The 23,535-nt window shown below is 46.1% G+C and overlaps 1 protein-coding gene across 1 annotated transcript in view; it reads left to right on the top strand.

Moving 5' to 3' along the window:
- Positions 1-23,082, top strand: part of MAPK1 (mitogen-activated protein kinase 1) — a 109,771-nt gene extending 86,689 nt beyond the window's left edge. Inside the window, exons 7-9 of the mRNA XM_005567863.5 lie at positions 8,866-8,975; positions 12,904-13,029; positions 19,158-23,082. Coding sequence (XP_005567920.1) covers positions 8,866-8,975; positions 12,904-13,020 — 227 coding nt within the window. The 3' untranslated portion in view covers positions 13,021-13,029; positions 19,158-23,082. The remainder of the gene's footprint in view (positions 1-8,865; positions 8,976-12,903; positions 13,030-19,157) is intronic.
- The last annotated feature ends 453 nt before the right edge of the window (positions 23,083-23,535 follow it).

A 23,535-nucleotide genomic window follows, 5' to 3' on the forward strand; every position in this document is an offset into this window, starting at 1 on the left:
CATGAAAAACTAACAATATTTAGAGTATACAGTATTTTTCTGATCTCTGCATGGAGAAAGACTTCCTATGTTTTTGTGGGGGTTTTTTTGTTTTTTTTTTTTTTTTGAGACGGAGTCTCGCTGTCGCCCAGGCTGGAGTGCAGTGGCGTCATCTTTGCTCACTGCAAGCTCCGCCTCCCGGGTTCATGCCATTCTCCTGCCTCAACCTCCCGAGTAGCTGGGACTACAGGCGCCCGCCACCACACCCGGCTAATTTCTTGTATTTTTAGTAGAGACGGGGTTTCACCATGTTAGCCAGGATGGTCTCGATCTCCTGACCTCGTGACCTATCCGCCTCGGCCTCCCAAAGTGCTGGGATTACAGGCGTAACCCGCCGTGCCTGGCCGACTTCCTGTGTTTTAAAACAAACATCAAGGAAAGAGAGACATATAAAAGTTTAAAAGCTAAATAAAATTAGATTAGGTATGGACAGTAGGTCTAAAATGTTCTAAATTGAGTAACACTTGATCTTCTCCTAACTCTTCTGTAGAAGGCAGCAAAATGCAGTGGTGATACCCAGTGCTCTGGAATCAGCCTCCTGAGTTCACACTAGGGTTCTGCTACTTGGATTTTTGACTTTGGACAAGTTATTTAAGCTCTGTTTCATGATTTCCTCAACCCAAAATTGAGACAATTTGTAGTTCCCACCTCATAGGATAATTAAAAGAGTTAAGGAATTATTATTAACTTTAGATTCATGATTAATATTATTAGTATCTAAAGAGCAGAGACAAATCTAAGACCACAGTGTATAAATAAATAAGCAAAGGACAAGAACACACAGTCTACAAGGAAATACAGATCTGAGGATAACTATAGGAGGAGCAGTTTGGGTGACAGCAGTTGAGAATTTGGTTTAGTCTATGTTTAATTTAAGGCACCTGTAAAGCATTAGAAACAACCTAAGTGCCAAATGTTAATCAAATGGCTGAGTAAATTATGAGACATCTACTTAAAGGAATATTTTACTGCTGCTAAAAGTGATTTTTTTTTACAGAGTTTTCATAGTGGGAGAAAATACTAATGAGCAGTATTTACTAAGGGAAAATAAAACAGCATTTGTCATACATATTGTGATTTCAGCCTTCTAAAAGAAAATGCACAGAAAAGAATTCAACAACATATGTGAAAAGATAAGCAGTGGTTACCATTGAATGATGGTGCTTGGGGAGCAAGGGAATGTGGGTGAGTCATTCACACAGACCAGAAGACCAGGTTTGGTGTGTCAGCTGTCTGAGGTCTTTTCAGTTCCACAGTTCCACATAACAAGAACTTACTGGCCTGAGAAAGGGTTTTATTGGCTCTGATAACTGAAAAGTTCAGTTGCATGTGGATTGATGGGCACAGACACTGTGTCTAGAATCTGGACTTCTTTATCATCCAGCTTTGCCTTGCTCTGGACTGTCTTTAGGTCAGCCTCTCTTCTTATGGTGGCAATAAGAGACTTGACCTGATCGTTGCAGCCAGGACTTGGGCTGACTCTCATCATCTCTTTGTGCTCAGCTTGGATGCCATGCCTATCCCTGATCTGTCACTGTGGCCAAGGGGACTCAGGTGAATGTGGCCTAGTCAGTGTCACCATTCCCACAGCACAGCCCGGGAGCGTGGGCAAGCCTGAGCACTCCCCTATGGCAAACACAGTTGGATGGATTATAGAGAGCCAGTGGATGGATGCTGGTGGGCACAACCAGCAGGTGACCCCAAGAGTGAAGGAAGATAAGGAATTCTATTTTCTGCCCTCATCCTCTTTTTTTTTCCCTGAAGAGACAGGATCTCCATCTGTTGCCCAGGCTAGAAGGCTGGAGTGCAGTGGCACAATCACAGCTCACTGCAGCCTTGAACTCCTGGGCTCGGGCAAGCACCATGCCTGGCTAATTTAAAAAAAGAAATTTTGTAGAGATGGGATCTCACTGTGTTTCCCAGTCTTGTCTTGAACTCCTGGGTTCATGGGATCCTCCCACCACTACCACACCCAGACCTACTTTTTTTTTTTTTTTTTTTTTTTTGAGACGGAGTCTCGCTCTGTTGCCCAGGCTGGAGTGCAGTGGCAAGATCTTGGCTCACTGCAAGCCCCGCCTCCCAGGTTCATGCCATTCTCCTGCCTCAGCCTCTGGAGTAGCTGGGACTACAGGCGCCCACCACTATGCCCGGCTAATTTCTTGTATTTTTTAGTAGAGATGGGGTTTCACTGTGTTAGCCAGAATGGTCTCGATCTCCTGACCTGGTGATCTGCCCGCCTCAGCCTCCCAAACTGCTAGGATTACATGCGTGAGCCACCGCTTCTGGCCCCCGCTTTTTTTTTTTAATTAAAAAATGCAATTTCTGTAAGAAGTCTGTCTCCATTTCTCAGATAACCTAATGTTTGGAAAGCTTGCAGACTTTGTTATTACCCATGTAGATGCATACATTGATTATAAATTGAATCATAGGCTATATGTTTTATTACCTACACAGAGTTGGATTTATTAATCTACAGCTTGGTCACCCTCAACTCAAGATAGCTTTGGGAGGTATTTAACCTGTGGTCTTTCAAATCATGCAAGGGATTGAAAAGATAGAAGAATGCGATTGTGGTCAAGTGCGGTGGCTCATGCCTCTAATCCCAGCACTATGGGAGGCCAAAGTGGGTGGATCACTTGAGCCCAGGAGTTCAACACCAGCCTGAGAATCATGGCGAAACCCCGTCTCTGCCAAAAATACAAAAATAAGCCTGATGTGGTGACACACACCTGTAATCCCAGCTACTCAGGAGGCTGAAGTAGGAGGATCGCTTGAACCCAGGAGGCAGAAGTTGCAGTGATCCGAGATCACACCACTGGATTCCATCCTGTGCAACAAAGCGAGACCCTGTCTCAAAAAAAAAAAAAAGAGTGAGATTGTGAGAAGTTGAAGAACACAAACCTTCAGCCAGTGATGGAATAGGGACAAAGAAAAGAAACTAGTGCCATGTGATACCACAGAAGCAGAAGATGGCATTTTGAGAAAGTAGGCATGCACAGCAGTGTCCGTGCGGCAGAGAGGTCTAGCAAGATACAGATTGGAAAATGTGGGTTGATTTTCCAGTGAGGGGCTTGTTGGTGACCACGCAAGAGGAGTTGAAACAGTGAGTGGAAGTGGGAAGTTTGAAATGGAAAGTGGAGCCGGGCGCGGTGGCTCAAGCCTGTAATCCCAGCACTTTGGGAGGCCGAGACGGGCGGACCACGAGGTCAGGAGATCGAGACCATCCTGGCTAACACGGTGAAACCCCGTCTCTACTAAAAAATACAAAAAACTAGCCGGGCGCAGTGGCGGGCGCCTGTAGTCCCAACTACTCGGGAGGCTGAGGCAGGAGAATGGCGTGAACCCAGGAGGCGGAGCTTGCAGTGAGCTGAGATCCGGCCACTGCACTCCAGCCTGGGCGGCCGAGCGAGACTCCGTTTCAAAAAAAAAAAAAAAAAAAAAAAGAAATGGAAAGTGGAGACAGAAATGACTGGTCCACATGAGGGGAAGGGGTTGTGGACCAGGCCACAAGTTAGGGAGAATTGACTTTGGGTAGAGAGAGGATATCTTTCTTGGCAGTGTCAATAAGGATATGTGTGGATCTGGCTAGGAGGGAATTCCAGGAAGATCACTCTTGGGCACCTCAGTTTTCTCTGTAGCATCCTCAAGAAAATGTGCTGAGAGTAATGAGGGTCAGCTAGCAAGAAGGTCATGATTCAAGCCATGCAAGTTGGGTGAAATCTGAGAGTAGAGGAGGGGGCTGACCAAGGCTTTCCAGAAGCTGTTGAGGGCCTTGACGAGACTGAAAATCTTGATTTTTTGTAGCACAGTAGTTACTGATAGTGTTGAGATCCCCGGGATCCTTTCAGGATATCCATGAGGTTAAAGCTGTTTTAATAATCCTCTTAAGGAGTTACTCACACTGCTCTCTATGTTGCCATCAGCACTTGTGGCACAGGAGCAATGGTGAGCAGAGCCCGCAGCACCACAGCCAGGTCAAGGCGGTGGAACTAGAGAGGTTACTGAGCTCTACACTGCCACAGCTCAAACCAGCTCAAACCAGTGCCAGTGAAAAGTACTCACCATATTAAATCCATCCTTAATACATGTCTTCACAATGTCTGTGTGACACATATACAGCATTTTTGCTGCATACTGAATGTGGTGGTTTTCTCAGGGAGAAGCACTTATGTAACTATTTGAGCTATGAGCGGAATTAACTGCTTTTTAAATCAACCCTCAGTAGTTTTTATGAGTATAAAGAGTTTGTGAGATCAGAAAGTTTGAGAAGCACTGTCGCACTGGCACACTTTGCACAGTTCAGTCTTTTCTCTGGCCCTGCACAGAAACATGAGTTGAGGATGGAAGTGACAGGTTGCAGCACTGATTCAGGGTCAGAGTTTCACGAGGCAGTCAAGATGGACACGAAGAGGCACTGTGGAGAGCCAGTCGACTGGCTTTCCCCAGGTCCAGGACAGGGCAAGAAGGAAAAAAGGATGATGGATTAGAAGAAAGAGTTGGGGTCAGGTTGTTATATACTAGTTGAAGTTAACGAGAAGGGCCAGGCTGGCCAGGCGTGGTGGCTCACACTTGTAATCCCAGCACTTTGGGAGGCCGAGGTGGGTGGATCACAAGGTCAGGAGTTCGAGACCACCCTGGCCAACATGGTGAAACCCCGTCTCTACTTAAAAATACAAAAAATTAGCCTGGCGTGGTGGCAGGCGCCTGTAATCCCAGCTACTCAGGAGGCTGAGGCAGGAGAATCGCTTGAACCCAGGAGGTGGAGGTTGGGGAACAGAGCGAGACTCCGTTTCAAAAAAGAAAAAAAAAAAGAGGGAAGGGCCAGGCACAGTGGCTCATGCCTGTAATCTCAGCACTTTGGGAGGCTGAGGCAGGAGGATCGCTTGAGCCCAGGAGTTCAGGACCAGCCTGGGCAACATAGTGACACCCCATCTCTACAAAAAAAATTAATTTAAAAAAATTAGCTGGGTGTGGTAACATGTGCCTGTATTACCAGCTACTCGAGAGGCTGAGGCAGGAGGATTGCTTGAGCCCAGGAGTTCAAGGCTGCAGTAAGCTATGATCATGCCACTGCACTCCAGCCTGGGCCATAGAACAAAATCCAAACTCTGTTTCAAAAAACACAGAAAGAAGGCCGGGCGCGGTGGCTCAAGCCTGTAATCCCAGCACTTTGGGAGGCCGAGACGGGCGGATCACGAGGTCAGGAGATCGAGACCATCCTGGCTAACATGGTGAAACCCCGTCTCTACTAAAAATACAAAAAAACTAGCCGGGCGAGGTGGCGGGCGCCTGTAGTCCCAGCTACTCGGGAGGCTGAGGCAGGAGAATGGCGTAAACCCGGGAGGCGGAGCTTGCAGTGAGCTGAGATCCGGCCACTGCACTCCAGCCTGGGCGACAGAGCGAGACTCCGTCTCAAAAAAAAAAAAAAAAAAAAAAAAAAAACACAGAAAGAGAAGATGTGGCATTCTGGAAGGCACTGGGAAAGTCAGGAATTGTGGTCAGATGTAATACTAGCCTCAAAGGGACTTCCAGTCTCTTAGGAGAAATAAAACCTGTATCCAAGTAAGCATCTACACGGGCAACCATGATTCACACCCTCTGAGTGTTACCAGTGGATGCCCATGTGGCGTGGGAGGAGGGAGTCCGGACACTCTTGACTGTGGGATCCGCACCTGCCAGCTGCTTCCCATTTCTCTCCTTTTCTCCTTCTGTAGCTATGAATAATGTAGAAATAACACTTGCAGTAAAAGAAGGCTAGAGCTCTAGCTATTTTTCAAGTAGCAAATCTTTTTTAATAAAGCTGTCTTCTTTCGAAATTTATGCCTGGAGGTTTAAGGGCCTAGAATTTATTTAACTTGAAGGAACTAATGGATCTGTTTCAGAAATGCTTAAGCTGCAAAACATCCAGTTGGCTTGGAGTGCCTCTCTGCTTAACACTAACAAGTTTGGGTAGGACCCTCCTGCCCCCAGTGATTTAGAAGTAGTGCTATTAGAATCTCATTGTGGTCCAGGCCTCCTGGACTTTTGCTAGCACAGACAGTGTCTAACTGAGTGAAAAGCCAAATGACTTAATCTAGTTTCAAGAAAGTCCTTGAGAAAATGTCTGTGAGTTCTATGTGGGGAGGGCTGGTTGGGAGCAGGAAGCAAAGTGGGAGTTATTACCTATATCATAGACCACAGGAATCTTAAGATTGGGCAAGGGTTGTGTGTCTTGTACACATATCTACAAGTGTTCGTTGGAAGTAGGATTTGAGCCAGAGATGCCTGGGTTCTTGATCATCATGCTTCTTTATTCTGACCCTTGAGAGGGCCACTTGCTAAACCTAGCCAGTTTGTGTGCCCACAGACCCAGGGTCCCAGCTGCAGGCATAACCACCTCTTCTACTGCGCAGATGCTGCTTCAGTCACGGCAAAACCTGTCTGGATTCTCTACTCTGAAAAGTTCTCTAGGCTATAAAACAAAATATCATTATTCCATAATTTCCTAAAGTGCACTTGTATGTATTGAAAAGATTATAGATAGAAACATACATAACTTGTAAATGTATTCTATGCAGAATTTCTCATTATGTCCAGCATGTGGTTTGCCATGTTTATCATCTCCTGTTGTCTTAAGGTCAGGGGTTGCAACAAGGGAAGTCAAAATTGGGGGCTGGTGCTGAGCACAGATACATACCCACAGCCCTTCAATGACCTCAGGTGGCTAGATGTCTCCCACCTCCACCCAGCACCCAAGCAGTCCCTTCGGAAGGTCTACTGACTGTTCTTAAGGGTTAGGCAACATTTTCTTAGTGAGTAAACAGTGGAAACTAACTTACTTCAAAATAGTGAGCTAGAAGTGATTTCCTTAAACTGATCATGAGTATTGTACCAAATTTTATGTGATTGTTCATCATTCTAGGAATGGTGAGAAGGGACATACAATTAAATTTTAAAATGTTTTAAGAAGAAATAAATGATATTTTATCATTCTACTTTGAGGGCTTAATAGTATGTGCTAATTTGCAGATGGATGAAGTTGACCTTGCCACCTACAAATAACCTAATAAGAAATGATCATTGCCAGCTGGGCGCGGTGGCTCACGCCTGTAATCCCAGCACTTCGGGAGGCCAAGGCGGGCAGATCACGAGGTCAGGAGATCGAGACCATCCTGGCTAACACGGTGAAACCCCGTCTTTACTAAAAATACAAAAAATTAGCCAGGCGTGGTGGCGGGCGCCTGTAGTCCCAGCCACTCAGGAGGCTGAGGCAGGAGAATGGTGTGAACCCGGGAGGCAGAGCTTGCAGTAAGCCAAGATCGCACTGCTGCACTCCAGTCTGGGCGACAGAGGGAGACTCCGTCTCAAAAAAAAAAAAAAAAAAAGAAATGATCATTGTCAGAAAAGAGACTTCATTAAGTAGTGCCAGTGTTTTTGGTTTGGTTTGGTTTGGTTTTTGAGACGGAGTCTCGGTCTGTCACCCAGGCTGGAGTGCAGTGGCACGGTCTCAGCTCACTGCAACCTCTGCCTCCCAGGTTTAAGCAATTCTTCTGCCTCAGCCTCTTGAATAGCTGGGACTACAGGCATGTGCTGCCACGCCCAGCTAATTTTTGTATTTTTTCTTTTTTTTAAGTAGAGACAAGTTTCACTGTATTGACCAGGCTGGTCTTCAACTCCTGACCTCGCCCACCTCAGCCTCCCAAAGTGCTGGGATTACAGGCGTGAGCCACCACACCTAGCCTGTTTTTGTCTTGTTTTAGTGTCACTACATTGTCTAAAAATTTGTGGTTTTTATTGATTGGCTAGTTTTTCAGACTTGTTCCTTGGAGGCTTGGATTTTTTGGGGTGCCTCAGGCTGTGAACTAGGACCTAAGGGAAGACAGAGTATCTTCTTTTTTACCTCTGCCATATCTTGAGGCTCCTCTTAGGGTTTAATTTGAAGAAAAGACCTGCTACTTAAATTGAAACCAGTAGTCTGAGCATCACTAAATAAAAGGATACATGAAATATTTTTAAAAGGAGCCCCTTTGCTACCTTTTTACCAGAACAATAATGTTCTTTAGCATGTATTGTTTCTCAATACACCTACTCCTGCTACTAAACACAGTATTTCCTCACATTTCTCTTAACCCTTGTCCCAGCCACTGTTAGCCAGACCCTCCAGCCGTCTTTTGGCTGAGGTGGTGACTGGGGGCCAGCCATGGGGGCCATCAGGGTGAGCTGCTTGTCAGCGCCCCCTCTATCACAGTGCAGTTGATCCACGTTTGTTCCTGCTGCTGCACCCTAGCGGTAAAAGAACTGCTCAGCTATTGACTATTGGCCAGGGCAAAAGAGGACTTAAGGCGTTGGGCCTTGCAGAAAGACTCAGCTGCAGAGTTGGCTGGGAGGCCTTTGGCCACACATGTCTCTCAACCAGATCCTGGAAGAAGAGTGTTTTCTTCTGTGACCTTGGAGACCTGTTCTGTGTGTCAGGAGACAAATAGACCAGGACAAAAATGACTTCCAAGTTGATCTGAGAAAAGTACATACATAAAACCTTTGCCTTTGATACCTGCAGCGCAGAGTCCTATCTTAGGAAAAGTCCAGGTTTTGTAGGCAGACCTGGGTTCGAATCATGATCCCCGCTCCTTCCCGAGTGATGAGGTCTGCGATTGTCAGGTGGTCAGCCCCTACGTTCACAGTCTCAGGAGACTTGGAGATACAGTCAGAATCTTTTGTGCTGGCTGCTGTCTCCGTAGTCATGCTTAGGTTAGTTGTTTTGTGGGTGAGTTTACTTAAACAGGAAATTGAAGTATTTCCGTGACTACTACTCCTGCTCTCACTACTGCAAAACCTTTCTCTTTATAGCTCTGGACTTACTGGACAAAATGTTGACATTCAACCCTCACAAGAGGATTGAAGTAGAACAGGCTCTGGCCCACCCATATCTGGAGCAGTATTACGACCCGAGTGACGAGGTAAGAGCTCATGTTCCTGGCTGCTGCTTCAGGGACATAGATCAGCCAGCAGTGGACCAACCATATCTTGCTTAGATTTTCCTGAGATGTACCTGGTGCCATACCTGGTTCTTCCAACAAGCCCACCTTTGCCTTGAGGATGAGTGCTGTGGGGCACAGCTTGAAACCTTCTCCCCGCATAACTCTCTATCTCAGCAGACTTCCTCCAGGCTACCTGCAACAGGTAGGGGTGGGGAAAATGCATGTATAAAGGGGACAGCTGCACCAGTGTGGAGCACAGAGAGGACAGGGGTCTGAGACTGGAGGCCATTGTCATGGTTTGATAGGAAGAGACACCTGAAGTGATGTGCTGGCCCTGAGGATGGCCAGAGTGGAGAGGAGGTGGTCAGCCTGCTGACAGGGACAGCACACAGAATAGGGAGGGAAGTCAACCTGGACAGTTTCCACTGTGGCTTGGCGACTCCATGTCGGGTGTGCTATTCCCTAGAGACAAGGACATGAGAGTCTGTTGTAAGAAGTGATGAGGCCAGAGTGGATGTGGCAGCTCTTCAGAGCAGGCGGGGCATTCGAGTAGAAGAAGCTGCATGTCATGTTCTCTCCAAGACAGTCCTAGTGCCTTGGCTCTCTGGTTCCTCTGGGGTTCAGTTTTAACTTTAATCTCTGGAGGATAACAAAGAAAAATGCAGTATGAACCAAAAGTTTGGATTGTTCTAGTTGAGGCTCACATGCACAGAGAATAGTCTTTACCCTCCTGTTTTTGAAAGAATCAGCTTTCCCTTCCACATCCATCTCCCTACCTCCAGCAACAAATGAGGCAGCTTGTGAAATACCTACAACGGGCCAGGCGCGGTGGCTCAAGCCTGTAATCCCAGCACTTTGGGAGGCCGAGACGGGCGGATCACGAGGTCAGGAGATCGAGACCATCCTGGCTAACACGGTGAAACCCCGTCTCTATTAAGAAATACAAAAAAGTAGCCGGGCGAGGTGGCGGGCGCCTGTAGTCCCAGCTACTCGGGAGGCTGAGGCCGGAGAATGGCGTGAACCCGGGAGGCGGAGCTTGCAGTGAGCTGAGATCCGGCCACTGCACTCCAGCCTGGGCAACAGCGTGAGACTCCGTCTCAAAAAAAAAAGAAATACCTACAACGTAGCCAGTAACACAGAATAGGTGGGAATACAGGTTTGGGGTTCTTCTAAGCTTAGTGGGCTGGAGATTTCCCAAGCTTCTGAGTCCAAATCAGCTGGCTGGGATAGTGGATGATGCGTGTAGGACACCTGCTGTGATCCCAGATGCATAGCCCTCCTTCGGGTTGAGCTATTTATTCTTCTGGACATGAGTCCTTGTCCGCTTTCGGATGGCCAAAGCTTAGTGCGGAGTTTGGGGTCTGTGCTTCCTCCTCCTAAAGGCCTCGTGTGAGGATTACATGGGTGAGACGTGAGAATCTAGGCATTCACTGACTGACAACTGGTATCATCATCAGCTTAGTTCTGTAACATTGCATTAGTTCACGGGCAGTAAAAATCAAAATGTGGCCAGGCACAGTGGCTCACACCTGTAGTCCCAGCTGTTCAGAAGGCTGAGGTGGGAAGATTGCTTCAGCCCAGGAGATCAAGGTTTCATTGAGCTGTGATCACACCACTGCACTCCAGCTTGGGTGACAGGCAAAACTCTTTCTCTAAAAAATAATATCATTGTTTGTCACTGAGTGTGTATGGGGTTCTTTGATCTAGACTAAGCTATTTAAGCGCATATTTTACTTAAATAGCTTTCTGGAGTATGGTTAAAAATTAAAATGGGAGCTGGACACGATGGCTCACGCCTGTAATCCCAACACTTTGGGAGGTCGAGGCAGGCGGATGACTTGAGGTCAGGAGTTGGAGACCAGCCTGGCCAACATGGGGAAACCCCTTCTCTACTAAAAATACAAAAATAACTGGGCATGATAGTGCGTGTTTGTAATCCCAGCCACTCTGGAGGCTGAGGTATAAGAATCACTTGAACCCAGGAGGTGGAGGTTGCAGCGAGTCAAGACCATGCCACTGCACACCAGCCTTGGCAATAGAATGAGACAGTCTCAAAAAAAAAAAAATGGGGCCAGGTGTGGTGGCTCACACTTGTAATTCCAGCACTTTGGGAGGTCAAAGTGGGCGGATCACCTGAGGTCAGAGGTAGACCAGTCTGGCCAACATGGTGAAAACCCTGTCTCTACTGAAAATACAAAAATTAGGCGGGTGTTGTGGCAGGCAGGCACATATAATCCCAGCTACTCTGGAGGCTGAGGCAGGAGAATCACTTGAACCCAGGAGGAGGAGGTTGCAATAAGCCAGGATTGCACCACTGCACTCCAGCCTGGGCAACAGAGCAAGGTTTTGTGTCAAAAAAAAAAGAAGAAGAAGAAAACTTGTGAGAAAATATAAGAGTGTTTTTTTTTTTTCATACTACAAAGATGTAGCTCTATAATCTTGTTAAAGTTATTAACATTTTGGAGTATTTCCTTCTCAGTCTTATATTTCTGTATCTAAATTTTTAAAATAAAATAGTTTTCATTTTCTTGACACAATATAGGCATTTTCCTATTAATCTTCCTTGCAGTTTATTTTTTTTCTCTTTTTTCTTTCCTTTTTTTTTTTTTTTTTTTTTCTTTTTTGAGATGGAGTCTTGCTCTGTCACCAGGCCAGGCTGGAGTACAATGGTGTAATCTCGGCTCACTGTAACCTCCACCTCCCGGGTTCAAGCGATTCTCCTGCCTCAGCCTCCCGAGTGGCTTGAACTACAGGCATGCACCACCACACCCAGCTAATTTTTGTAGTTTTACTAGAGACGGAGTTTCACTATGTTGGCCAGGATGTCCTCAATCTCTTGACCTCAGGATCCACCTGCCTCGGCCTCCCAAAAGTGCTGGGATTACAGGCGTGAGCCACCATGCCTGGCCAGTTTTTTTGTTTTGTTTTGTTTTGTTTTTTTGAGATGGAATCTTGCTCTGTCGCCCAGGCCAGAGTGCAGTGGCGCAATCTCAGCTCACTGCCACCTCCACCTCCTGGGTTCAAGCAATTCTCCTTCCTCAGCCTCCCAAGTAGCTGGGATGACAGGGATCTGCCACCATGCCTAGCTAATTTTTGTGTATTTTTAGTAGAGATGGGGTTTTGCTATGTTGGTCAGGCTGGTCTCAAATGATTCTCCCACCTTGGCCTCCCAAAGTGCTGGGGTTACAGGTGTGAGCCACTGCGCCTGGCCTTACAGCTTAATTTTTAACAGCTCTAAGATGTTTTTTCATATAAAGATACCATGATTTATTTAACGAAATGCATGTATTTTAGTATTATGGGTGTTGATTGGATAAACACCCACCACCTCCACAGCAGCACATTTCTCTTATTTCAGCATTCACTGCCTTAAAACATTTTAAAATTCTTCTGGGATTTGTGATAAGTTCAGAAGAACACTTTATAAACGGATTCAGTTGCTCCTGGTCTAAGTGCTTATGAGACCTTCCGGAGTGTGGGCACAACTCTTAGTCTTTCGCTCTGTCCCCCAGACTGGAGTGCCACGGCACGATCTCAGCTCACTGCAACCTCTGCCTCCTGGGTTCAAGCAGTTCTCCTGCCTCAGCCTTCTGAGTAGCTGAGATTACAGGCGTGCACCACCACACTCGGCTAATTTTTTATATTTTTGGTAGAGACAGGTTTTCACCATGTTGGACCAGGCTGGTCTCGAGCTTCTGACCTCAAGTGATCCGCCCACCTTGGCCTCCCAAAGTGCTGGAATTACAGGTGTGAGCCGCCACGCCCGGCCAGCAACTCTTAAGTTTTTATGAGACATCAGTCCTGTTGTATAAATTCAGAATCTGAGCAGTGGTCATTTTATGAATCAGTAAATTACTGCCTTACCCATAACAACTTTGACTGTTAAATGTTTTGTTTTCTCTTAAAGCCCATTGCCGAAGCACCATTCAAATTCGACATGGAATTGGATGACTTGCCTAAGGAAAAGCTCAAAGAACTAATTTTTGAAGAGACTGCTAGATTCCAGCCGGGATACAGATCTTAAATTTGTCAGGTACCTGGAGCTTTAATACAGTGAACTCCAGCAAGGGAGGCACTGCCTTTTGTTTCTAGAATGTTGTGTTCCTCGAGGTCCGTTATTTTGTATTCTTTTCCAAGCTCCTTATTGAAAGGTTTTTTTTTTTTTTAATTTAGAATTAAAAATTATTTAGAAAGTTACATATATTCTTTTAGGAATCTCTTTCTTGTTTATTAGAAACTCCAGGTACCTCCTTTACTCTCAAGGGTAGTGAATGTGATTATTTGGAAACAACTTTTTCATATTCTAGATTGTTCATGTTTGGGTTCTCATCTGTTCCTTGCTGCCTGTCCAGAGCAGTTTCACAGTTACATGAGCATCTCTCTGGAAAGGGTTCGCCTCAGGACTCCCTTCTTCCCAGGGAATGCAGAGCCACCAGTTAAATAAATCTAGTGTTAGGGTCCTCTGTGCCTGCCCCTTCAGAAACTCCTAGCTGGGACCTGGTTCTACAGTTGATGTCACATGCAAGGGGCCCAGACCGTGTTACCAGTTCAGACTAGCAGTGTAGGCTGGAGAGCTGGGGAAACTTCATCCAAGAGATGGAGGCTGGGCTGGCCAGTCGGGGATTTACATGGGCCTGCACAGAAGCTGCATGTGCTTAGGTCATAAGGGGAGGTGAACAACGTGACAATATTGGTAGATTTTAAAAATTGAATAGACCCAACACAATGGCTCATGCCTATAATTCCAGCACTTTGAGAGGCTGAGGGGAGAGGATCTCTTGAATCTCAGAGTCCAAGGCTGCAGTGAGCTATGACTGTATCACTGCACTCCATCCTGGGTGAACCCTCTCTCAAAAAAAAAAAAAAATAGTATACAGGAAAAGAAGGCAAATCTTGATTTTAGAGAGTATATGACAAGAGGGGAGAGAACTGGACTTGTGTTTAGAACTCTGTAGAAAAGAGCAGTGAATAAAGAATTGTGAGCCAAGGTAGAAGCAGTTGCTGGGGAGATGCTTTGGACAGAACCGTGTTGCAGTTACAGGTGTCCATTCCCTGTCACTGAGGACAAAGAACCAAGCAGACATGAGCTGAGGCCTGACATGACCCACACAGCCTCCAAGCAGATAGCGCTGAAAGCCAGGCAGGGCAACAGAGTGGGGAATTGGTAGTTTGGGGGATGGAAAATGGTGTTTTCAAAAGTCTGACATCAAAGCAGGAGGGGTTGAAATGAGGGAAGACTGGGTAGGACATCAGCTAAGAACAAATGCCTGGTCTTCCATACCAAAGGGGCTGTAGCGTTGGACTAGAAATGAAGTGGTGAGAAGCGGCAAATTCAAGAGAAGGAGGAAAGGCAAAGTCTGAAAGACTGCGAATTTTCTAAACCTACCAACTTAGGGGAGGCAGGGCTGCTGGCACTGTTAAGCCCTCGCTTAGCTTGCTGTTGACACCAGACACACCCCAAAAGACGATCTCTCAAACCCAAGGGAAGTGTTGTGGAGTCAGGCAAACAGGATGTGCAATGGACTGCTAGCCATAAGCCCTGCGTAGTGACTGAGAAAGAAGCCTGTTATCAGCAGGGGACTGAGCTGGTTCCTGTCTTCTGTTGCCCCATACTCATGTGGCTGTCTAGTGGAGGAGGTGTTAGCCACAGTGATTTGCACACTCACTCACTGACAGAAAGCTGGGCCCCAGGATCCAACCATTTTCACACCTGCAGTCCCCACAGAGCTTCCTTCCTGGCTCCTCCATGAGGCGCTCACAGTGGAGCAGTTGTCTCTGTTTCTCAAGAGTCCCTGCCCCACCGTGAGGCTCCAGGACACACTCCCAGTACAAGGTCAGGTTAACTAGACCCTGGTCAGCCGCTGCCTGTTTTTGTAAATGGAGCCGCACAGGGCCTTGGATTTGCTCACAGGTTACCTTTGCTGCCTTTCCTCTACAGCGGTGGAGTGGGGTAGTCACAACAGACCTGGATGGCCTGTGAGGCCTGAGAGGTTTACTCTTTTGCCCTTTACAGAACCTAGAAGATGGAACTGAGCAACCTCTGTTGCTTTTCTTCCTTCACAATTCCTTTCACAGTCATTTTCCCTCAGCCAGGTGGTGGTCTGTGATCATCTCATCTTCTCTGTCGCTTGAGGTCAGGCGTGCTGCCTGCTTAGTCTACCTTAGACACCAAGAGCAAGCGGAGCAAGCAGGATCTAAATGCGGCCTCAAAGGGGCCCATAGTAGGGGAGAAAGGCACACAGACACAACTATGCACATTTTTAGTATAAAAGAGCTTCTGGGGTTGACGTGATAATTCATTTTTCATCACTTAATCAGCATTGAGCACTTCCTTTTGCCAGTTAGGAAGGGAACAAAGATGAATAAGACACAGGCTTTGCTTTCCAGCAGCCTCATAGCAGGAAATGTAAACAACAAGGAGTATACAGAGTCCCAGTGGTGGGCACGGGCATGGTGGGCCCCAGAGGGTAAGGCAGACATTAAAGCCTCGCAGAGTGTGGCCGACTTGCAGTTGGGCTGCAGCTGAAACCTGACAGTTGGGTTCTTTGCTGGTTGGGGAGGGGCACGGCTGTGTGGAACCTGGAAGGTGGTCATGCCAGACAGCAGAGCAAGAGGGGGCTGCAGAGAAAGAGGCCAGCCCAGGCTGTGGCCTTTGCCTCCCCAGGAGCCCAGCTCTCCCTCACAGGTAGCTACCTGACCTGAAGCAATGGCTCAGGTGACTCTGGCGGCAGTAAAGATGCAGGAGGACCTCGGAGAGCAAGGACTTGGGGGACAGCTGGCCAGGCCACTGGAGACAGGCAGCACCGCAGGCACAAGGATGACAAGACAGCGGCAGGGTTGTTCCTGGGGCCACAGGACACAGTTGCTGACAGCCTCCTGAAGCCAGCCTTGCAAGGCGGGGGACCAGTATCCCTATCGGGTCCACCACCACTCTGAGAGTCCCAGCGTGGCAAGGACAGTCACCTCTGTGTGTTGTTCATTTGCTCCAGACACAAAAGACACACAGATGCTCCCTGTGTGCTTATAGCATGATTTTTTCCCCCAACATTCTTTTAATGACAGTTTTCAACTATTCTGAAAAGTTGAAGGAATTTACAGTAGACAGCCGTATTCCCACCACCTAGATTATACAGTTAACATTAATATCTTACTAGTTTTCTCATAGATCTGTCCATCTGTTCCTCTATCTACCCATCAACCCATCTCATTTTATCCATTCATTGCAAAGGAAGTTGCCAACATCTAGACTGACTTATAATTTAATCATCTAGAATATCACATGAATCCAGGGGAAGCTGGGGCTGGGTTGGCTGATTAAACTATGGGATAGGTTCTTTCATAAACATTTCATTTTGGTGATCACAACAGAATGTTGGGAAGTCAGCATGCATCCCATGTTTATGATTGAGGAAACTGAAGACATGAGCCTTTGAGCACTTTGCTCAAGATTGTACATCAAGTAGCAAAACTAAGCAGAGAATCCAGGTATTTTGGACCCAGAATACCATTTTCTTGAAATGTTTGCCAGCATGAAACAGTGGCAGGCTGCACACTGCCTGTGACTAGCCTTGCTCCCTGGGAAAGGTCTCGGGACTCATTCACAATACTAAGGAGCATTGTCTCTGAGTTTTCAGCCCACACACCGGAGATCAGGAGCTCTAAATTGGAGAACTCAGGAGGTAAACGTGTAATAAAACAAGGGAACACTGGGAGGGCACTGTTGACCATTTGGCTGCAGCAGGAAGGGCCTAGAAACATAACACCCCAGGACCACAGAGCACAGCTGTGGGGCCCCTTTGGTAGAGGAAGCAATCAAGTGATATTTGTAGTGTTGGCCGAAAGATCTTAAAGGGTCAAAGTATATTCATTGTGTTTTGCTTAAGGGGGTCAATTTCCATGGGCAAGTTTAAAAACTAAACATGCCGGCCGGGCGCGGTGGCTCACGCCTGTAATCCCAGCAGTTTGGGAGGCCAAGGCAGGCGGATCACGAGGTCAGGAGATCAAGACCATCCTGGCTAATACGGTGAAACCCTGTCTACTAAAAATACAAAAAGTTAGCCGGGCGTGGTGGCAGGCGCCTGTAGTCCAGCTATTCGGGAGGCTGAGGCAGGAGAACGGCGTGAACCTGGGAGGCGGAGCTTGCAGTGAACCGAGATAGCGCCACTGCACTCCAACCCGGGAGACACAGCGAGACTCCGTCTCAAAAAAAAAAAAAAAAACTGAACATGCCTACTACCTGTGACAAGCCTCATTCCTACCCAGCCCATATCCTCAGTCTCCTACCCTGTGAGGCGGGTGAAGGTAGAGGTCAGTGCTCAACTTTCTTCTTCGTCCGCCTGATTGTGAGTTTTCTCAGGTGGATTGATCAGTAGGGGCATGAACCGCATTTTCCTTTGGTTTATTGAAGATGAAAGCATTTTAGGGCAGCTTAACATCCTGCCAACCCATAGGTTTGGCTGCATTTCACCTCTACATAAAAGAGACTACTTCTCCCTCTCAGCCCATCTCCAAGTCCACAGTTTGGCTGTAACACCCGTTCTTCTTGCCCCAACTCTTGAGTGGCAGATGAAAACCATAGCTCTGAAAGTGCTCTGTGAAATAATAAGTGATACTCTGCTAGATTTTCATGCTGGAAAACATTTCACACCAATGAGAATCTCCAAAGGGAAGAGTCTGTTTTGTTTGCATTTTGAGACACTTGGTTGCCCCAGTGGCCTTCTCCACCTTCTTCATCCGAACCACAGAATGCAAAACATTATTTGAGTGGCTGTTTTCACATTTTTAAGGATGGGACAGGCTGGGTGCAGTGGCTCATGCCTGTAATCCCAGCACTTTGGGAGGCCTAGGTAAGTGGATCATTTGAGGTCAGGGAAACCAGTCTGGCCAACATGATGAAACCCTGCCTCTACTAAAAATATAAAAATGAGCTGGGTGTAGTAGGAGGTGCCTGTAGTCCAAGCTATTTGGGAGGCTACAGCAGGAGAATTACTTGAACCTGGGAGGCAGAGGTTACAGGGAGCCGAGAGTGCACTACTGCACTCTAGCCTGGGCAACAGAGTGAAACTGTCTCAAAAAAAAAAACCGGATGGGACAGAGTGATCGATAGCTGGGAGTGAAGTTCACTCATTATGTACAGTGGAAGCCATGAGGCAGTGGCTCTGCAGGTGTGGCTGCTCTGTGCCCACCCCTAGCAATCTGTTCTAGCAAGCCCTCCAGGTGCTTTCCAGGCTAGCATCTGAGAACCACTGGCCTGTAAACAGTTGGAGTAGATTTGGTTTGGAATAGAATTTCTCCAAGTAAAAGTAGAGACATTGGAAAAACAGGGAAAGCGTGCTGCTTGTGCTTGCCTGGTGTGATACTCCAGGTGGGCCCTGGCCGGGCATAGAGAGTGAGGGAAATGCTTCCTTTCAGGGCACTGGTTCAGAGGCCTCATGGGAACATAGCTGTCAGGTCACCTCTGACCTGCGTGATCAGCACCTCTCCTGCCGGTGGGAACCAGTCACAGCTCCTTGCTAAAACCCCAGCCCATTACCCCCACTCACACTTCCCACCAGGACTGTTTCGCCCTCAGTCAGAGAAAATGTGAGCATTATTAACAGGGCACTGTCCCCTGACTGTGCAGTTAACTCTGTCCTAGCTGGTCATTTAGAAAGAGACTTGCTAAGAATAGGAGGCGGCAGAAGACCCTTTTGCGTAAAGATGTATTATTTTACAAAGGCCCTTAAACTCTAATTTTGACCATGGAGTAGTGTTGGATATCTTAGTATATGTGCTGCCAAAGCGAGCACTAGTGTTGGATATCTTATGATAAATAAAGGGCATCTTGGGAACACTGCAGTCAGTGTAGGCTGGGGGAGTGGTGTCTCTCATCTATGAGTGTTGTGGAAACCACCTCAGAACTGTCTGAGAGAAGGTGCCTGTGAAGTGAGGGCTGACCCTGGCCCCTTCAGAACTGCCGTGTGTTACTCTTGCCCAAGTGTGTCCAATGAGATGGCCATTTTGCAGGAGTTTTTTTTCCCTTTTCTATTTTCATGATGCTATTGCTGCTGCTGCTGTTTTAATGTGGTTCACTCTTGTCACTTTTGTGTTTTGTGATGCTGATGACAATGTTGTTTTCACATGACTCACTCTTAACTCAGTGGTCTGTTTGTGTTTCTGTAGGACAAGGGCTCAGAGGACTGGACGTGCTCAGACATCGGTATTCTTCTTCCCAGTTCTTGACCCCTGGTCCTGTCTCCAGCCCGTCTTGGCTTATCCACTTTGACTCCTTTGAGCCGTTTGGAGGGGCGGTTTCTGGTAGTTGTGGCTTTTATGCTTTCAAAGAATTTCTTCAGTCCAGAGAATTCCTCCTGGCAGCCCTGTGTGTGTCACCTATTGGTGACCTGCGGCAGTATGTACTTCAGTGCACCTACTGCTTACTGTTGCTTTAGTCACTAACCGCTTTCTGGTTTGAAAGATGCAGTGGTTCCTCCCTCTCCTGAATCCTTTTCTACATGATGCCCTGCTGACCATGCAGCCGCACCAGAGAGAGATTCTTCCCCAGTTATCTCGAGTCACTGGCATCTCACTTTATGATAGGGAAGGCTACTGCCTAGGGCACTTTAAGTCAGTGACAGCCCCTTATTTGCACTTCACCCTTTGACCATAACTGTTGCCCCAGAGCAGGAGCTTGTGGAAATACCTTGGCTGATGTTGCAGCCTGCAGCAAGTGCTTCCGTCTCGGGAATCCTTGGGGAGCACTTGTCCACGTCTTTTCTCATATCATGGTAGTCACTAACATCTATAAGGTATGTGCTATTGACCCAGCTTTTAGAAATGCAGTCATTTTTCTAAATAAAAAGGAAGTACTGCACCCAGCAATGTCACTCTGTAGACTTACTGTGGTCACTTGTACCATATAGAGGTGTAACACTTGCCAAGAAGCATTATGTGCAGTACTTAATGTTTGTAAGACTTACAAAAAAAAGATTTAAAGTGGCAGCTTCACTCGGCATTTGGTGAGAGAAGTACAAAGGTTGCAGTGCTGAGCTGTGGGTGGTTTCTGGGGATGTCCCAGGGTGGAACTCCACATGCTGGTGCACATACGCCTTTGAGCTACTTCAAATGTGCGTGTTTCAGTAACCATGTTCCATGCCTGAGGATTTAGCAGAGAGGAACACTGCGTCTTTAAATAAGAAAGTATACAATTCTTTTTCCTTCTACAGCATGTCAGCATCTCAAGTTCGTTTTTCAACCTACAATATAACAATTTGTAATAAAGCCTCCATGAGCTCATGACATGAAGCACTGTTTGTCGTCAAGTACTCAAATATTTCTGATACTGCTGAGTCAGACCGTCAGAAAAAGCTAGCACTAACTCGTGTTTGGAGCTCTATCCATATTTTACTGATCTCTTTAAGTATTTGTTCCTGCCACTGTGTACTGTGGAGTTGACTCGGTGTTCTGTCCCAGTGCGGTGCCTCCTCTTGACTTCCCCACTGCTCTCTGTGGTGAGAAATTTGCCTTGTTCAATAATTACTGTACCCTCGCATGACTGTTACAGCTTTCTGTGCAGAGATGACTGTCCAAGTGCCACATGCCTACAATTGAAATGAAAACTCTATTGTTACCTCGATTGAGTTGTGTTCCACAGAAAATGCTATCCAGCAGATCATTTAGGAAAAATAATTCTATTTTTAGCTTTTCATTTCTCAGCTGTCCTTTTTTCTTGTTTGATTTTTGACAGCAATGGAGAATGGGTTATATAAAGACTGCCTGCTAATACGAACAGAAACGCATTTGTAATTCATGAAAATAAATGTACATCTTCTATCTTCACATTCATGTTAAGATTCAGTGTTGCTTTCCTCTGGATCAGCGTGTCTGAATGGACAGTCAGGTTCAGGTTGTGCTGAACACAGAAATGCTCACAGGCCTCACTTTGCCACCCAGGCACTGGCCCAGCACTTGGGTTTACATAAGATGAGTTAGAAAGGTGTTTCTGTAGGGTCCTTTTTACCTCTGCTCAGCGGAGAATCGATTCTGTCATGTTCCTTTATTCACAATCTTAGGTCTCAAATATTCTGTCAAACCCTAACGAAGAAGCCCCATCTCAGGTTGGATTCCCTGGTTCTCTCTAAAGAGGGCCTGCCCGCGTGCCCCAGAGCTGCTGCTGGGCACAGCCGAGTGTTGGGAAGGGCCACCCCGCAGCGTGCAGTCCTCACCACCCAGCCCAGGGTGCTCACGCTCACCACTCCTGTGGCCGAGGAAGGATAGCCAGCTCATCCCCAGAAAACAGACCCACATCTCTATTCTTGCCCTGAAATACGCCCTTTTCACTTGCGTGCTCAGAGCTGCCATCTGAAGGTCCACACAGCATTGACAAGACACAGAAATTTGACTGTTACCTGATAACACTGATAAGTCAGTTTTCATTTTTAAAACATTGACAGTTTTATTACTCTTGTTTCTTTATACTTTTTAAATGGAAAGTTAGTATTATGAGGTTAATTTGCAATCCTCTTCTAATTAGAAAACCACAGCCTTGGCTACTAACATCTGGAGACTATGAGCTCCTTCCCATTCCCCTTCCTGGTACTGTGGAGTCAGATTGGCATGAAACCACTAACTTCATTCTAGAATCATTGTAGCCATAAGTTGTGTGCTTTTTATTAATCATGCCAAACATAATGTAACAGGGCAGAGAATGGTCCTAACCAAGGTACCTATGAAAAGCGCTAACTATCATGTGTAGTAGATGCATCATTTTGGCTCTTCTTACATTTGTAAAAATGTACAGATTAGGTCATCTTAGTTCATATTAGTGACACTGAACAGCACCTCCACTATTAGTATGTTCAAATAAGCTTTCAGACTAATAGCTTTTTTGGTGTCTAAAATGTAAGCAAAAAATTCCTGTTGAAACATTCCAGTCCTTTCATTTAGTATAAAAGACATACCGAACAAGCCAGTGGGATGGATTTGAAAGAACTCATCGTGAGGACTCTGTCCTGACACAGGTTCTCAAAGCTAGCAGAGATATGCAGACATTGTGGCATCTGGGTAGAAGAATAGTGTATTCGGTGTGCCATGCACAGTGTGTGGTCTGTGCACACTCATTCCTTATGCTCTTGGGCGCAGGCAGTGGGTGTAGATGTAACCGGTAGCTTTGACAAGCTACATGTGGCTCACCAGTGGTTGTCTCTAAGGAATCGCAAAGGTAAACTACCCACACCGCATGCCACATAATATTTCAACCATTCAGAGGAGACTGTTTTCTCTTTATTTGCTTATATGTTAATATGGTTTTTAAATTGGTAACTTTTATATAGTATGGTAACAGTATGTTAATACACACATACATATGCACACATGCTTTGAGTCCTTCCATAATACTTTTATATTTGTAAATCAATGTTTTGGAGCAATCCCAAGTTTAAGGGAAATATTTTTGTAAATGTAATGGTTTTGAAAATCTGAGCAATCCTTTCGCTTATACATTTTTAAAGCATTTGTGCTTTAAAATTGTTATGCTGGTGTTTGAAACATGATACTCCTGTAGTGCAGATGAGAAGCTATCACAGTGAATATGCGGTTTCTCTTACGTCATCCACCTTGACACGATGGGTCAGAAACAAATGGAAATCCAGAGCAAGTCCTCCAGGGTTGCACCAGGTTTACCTAAAGCTTGTTGCCTTTTTTTGTGCTGTTTATCCGTGTAGAGCACTCAAGAAAGTTCTGAAACTGCTTTGTATCTGCTTTGTACTGTTGGTGCCTTCTTGGTATTGCACCCCAAAATTCTGCATAGACTATTTAGCATAATGGTAAGTTAAAAAATGTTAAAGGAAGATTTTATTAAGAATCTGAATGTTTATTCATTATATTGTTACAATTTAACATTAACATTTATTTGTGGTATTTGTGATTTGGTTAATCTGTATAAAAATTGTAAGTAGAAAGGTTTATATTTCATCTTAATTCTTTTGATGTTGTAAACGTACTTTTTAAAAGATGGATTATTTGAATGTTTATGGCACCTGACTTGTAAAAAAAAAAAACTACAAAAAAATCCTTAGAATCATTAAATTGTGTCCCTGTATTACCAAAATAACACAGCACCGTGCATGTATAGTTTAATTGCAGTTTCATTCGTGAAAGCGTGAAATTGTCTAGTCCTTCATTACGTTCCCCAGATGTCTTCCAGATTTGCTCTGCGTGTGGTAACTTGTGTTAGGGCTGTGAGCTGCTCCTTGAGTTGAATGGGGATGTCAGTGCTCCCTAGGGTTCTCCAGGTGGTTCTGCAGACCTTTGCCTATGGGGGGAGGTAGGCGGAGCCTACACCCATCTCCTCATTCTCCTGAACTTCAGCAGCCCCACTGCTGGGCAGATGTCCTGGGCAACCCCTTATTTCAGAGCAAGAAGTCATAAAGATAGGGGTTCTTGGACATTTGGTTCTTACCAATATTGGGCATTATGCAATGACTTATTTACAAAACAAAGATACTGGAAAATGTTTTGGATGTGGTGTTGTGGAAAGAGCACAGGCCTGGGACTCATCCAG

This window comes from Macaca fascicularis, chromosome 10 (assembly GCF_037993035.2).
Source record: "Macaca fascicularis isolate 582-1 chromosome 10, T2T-MFA8v1.1".
In the NCBI taxonomy this organism is placed as follows: Eukaryota; Metazoa; Chordata; class Mammalia; order Primates; family Cercopithecidae; genus Macaca; species Macaca fascicularis.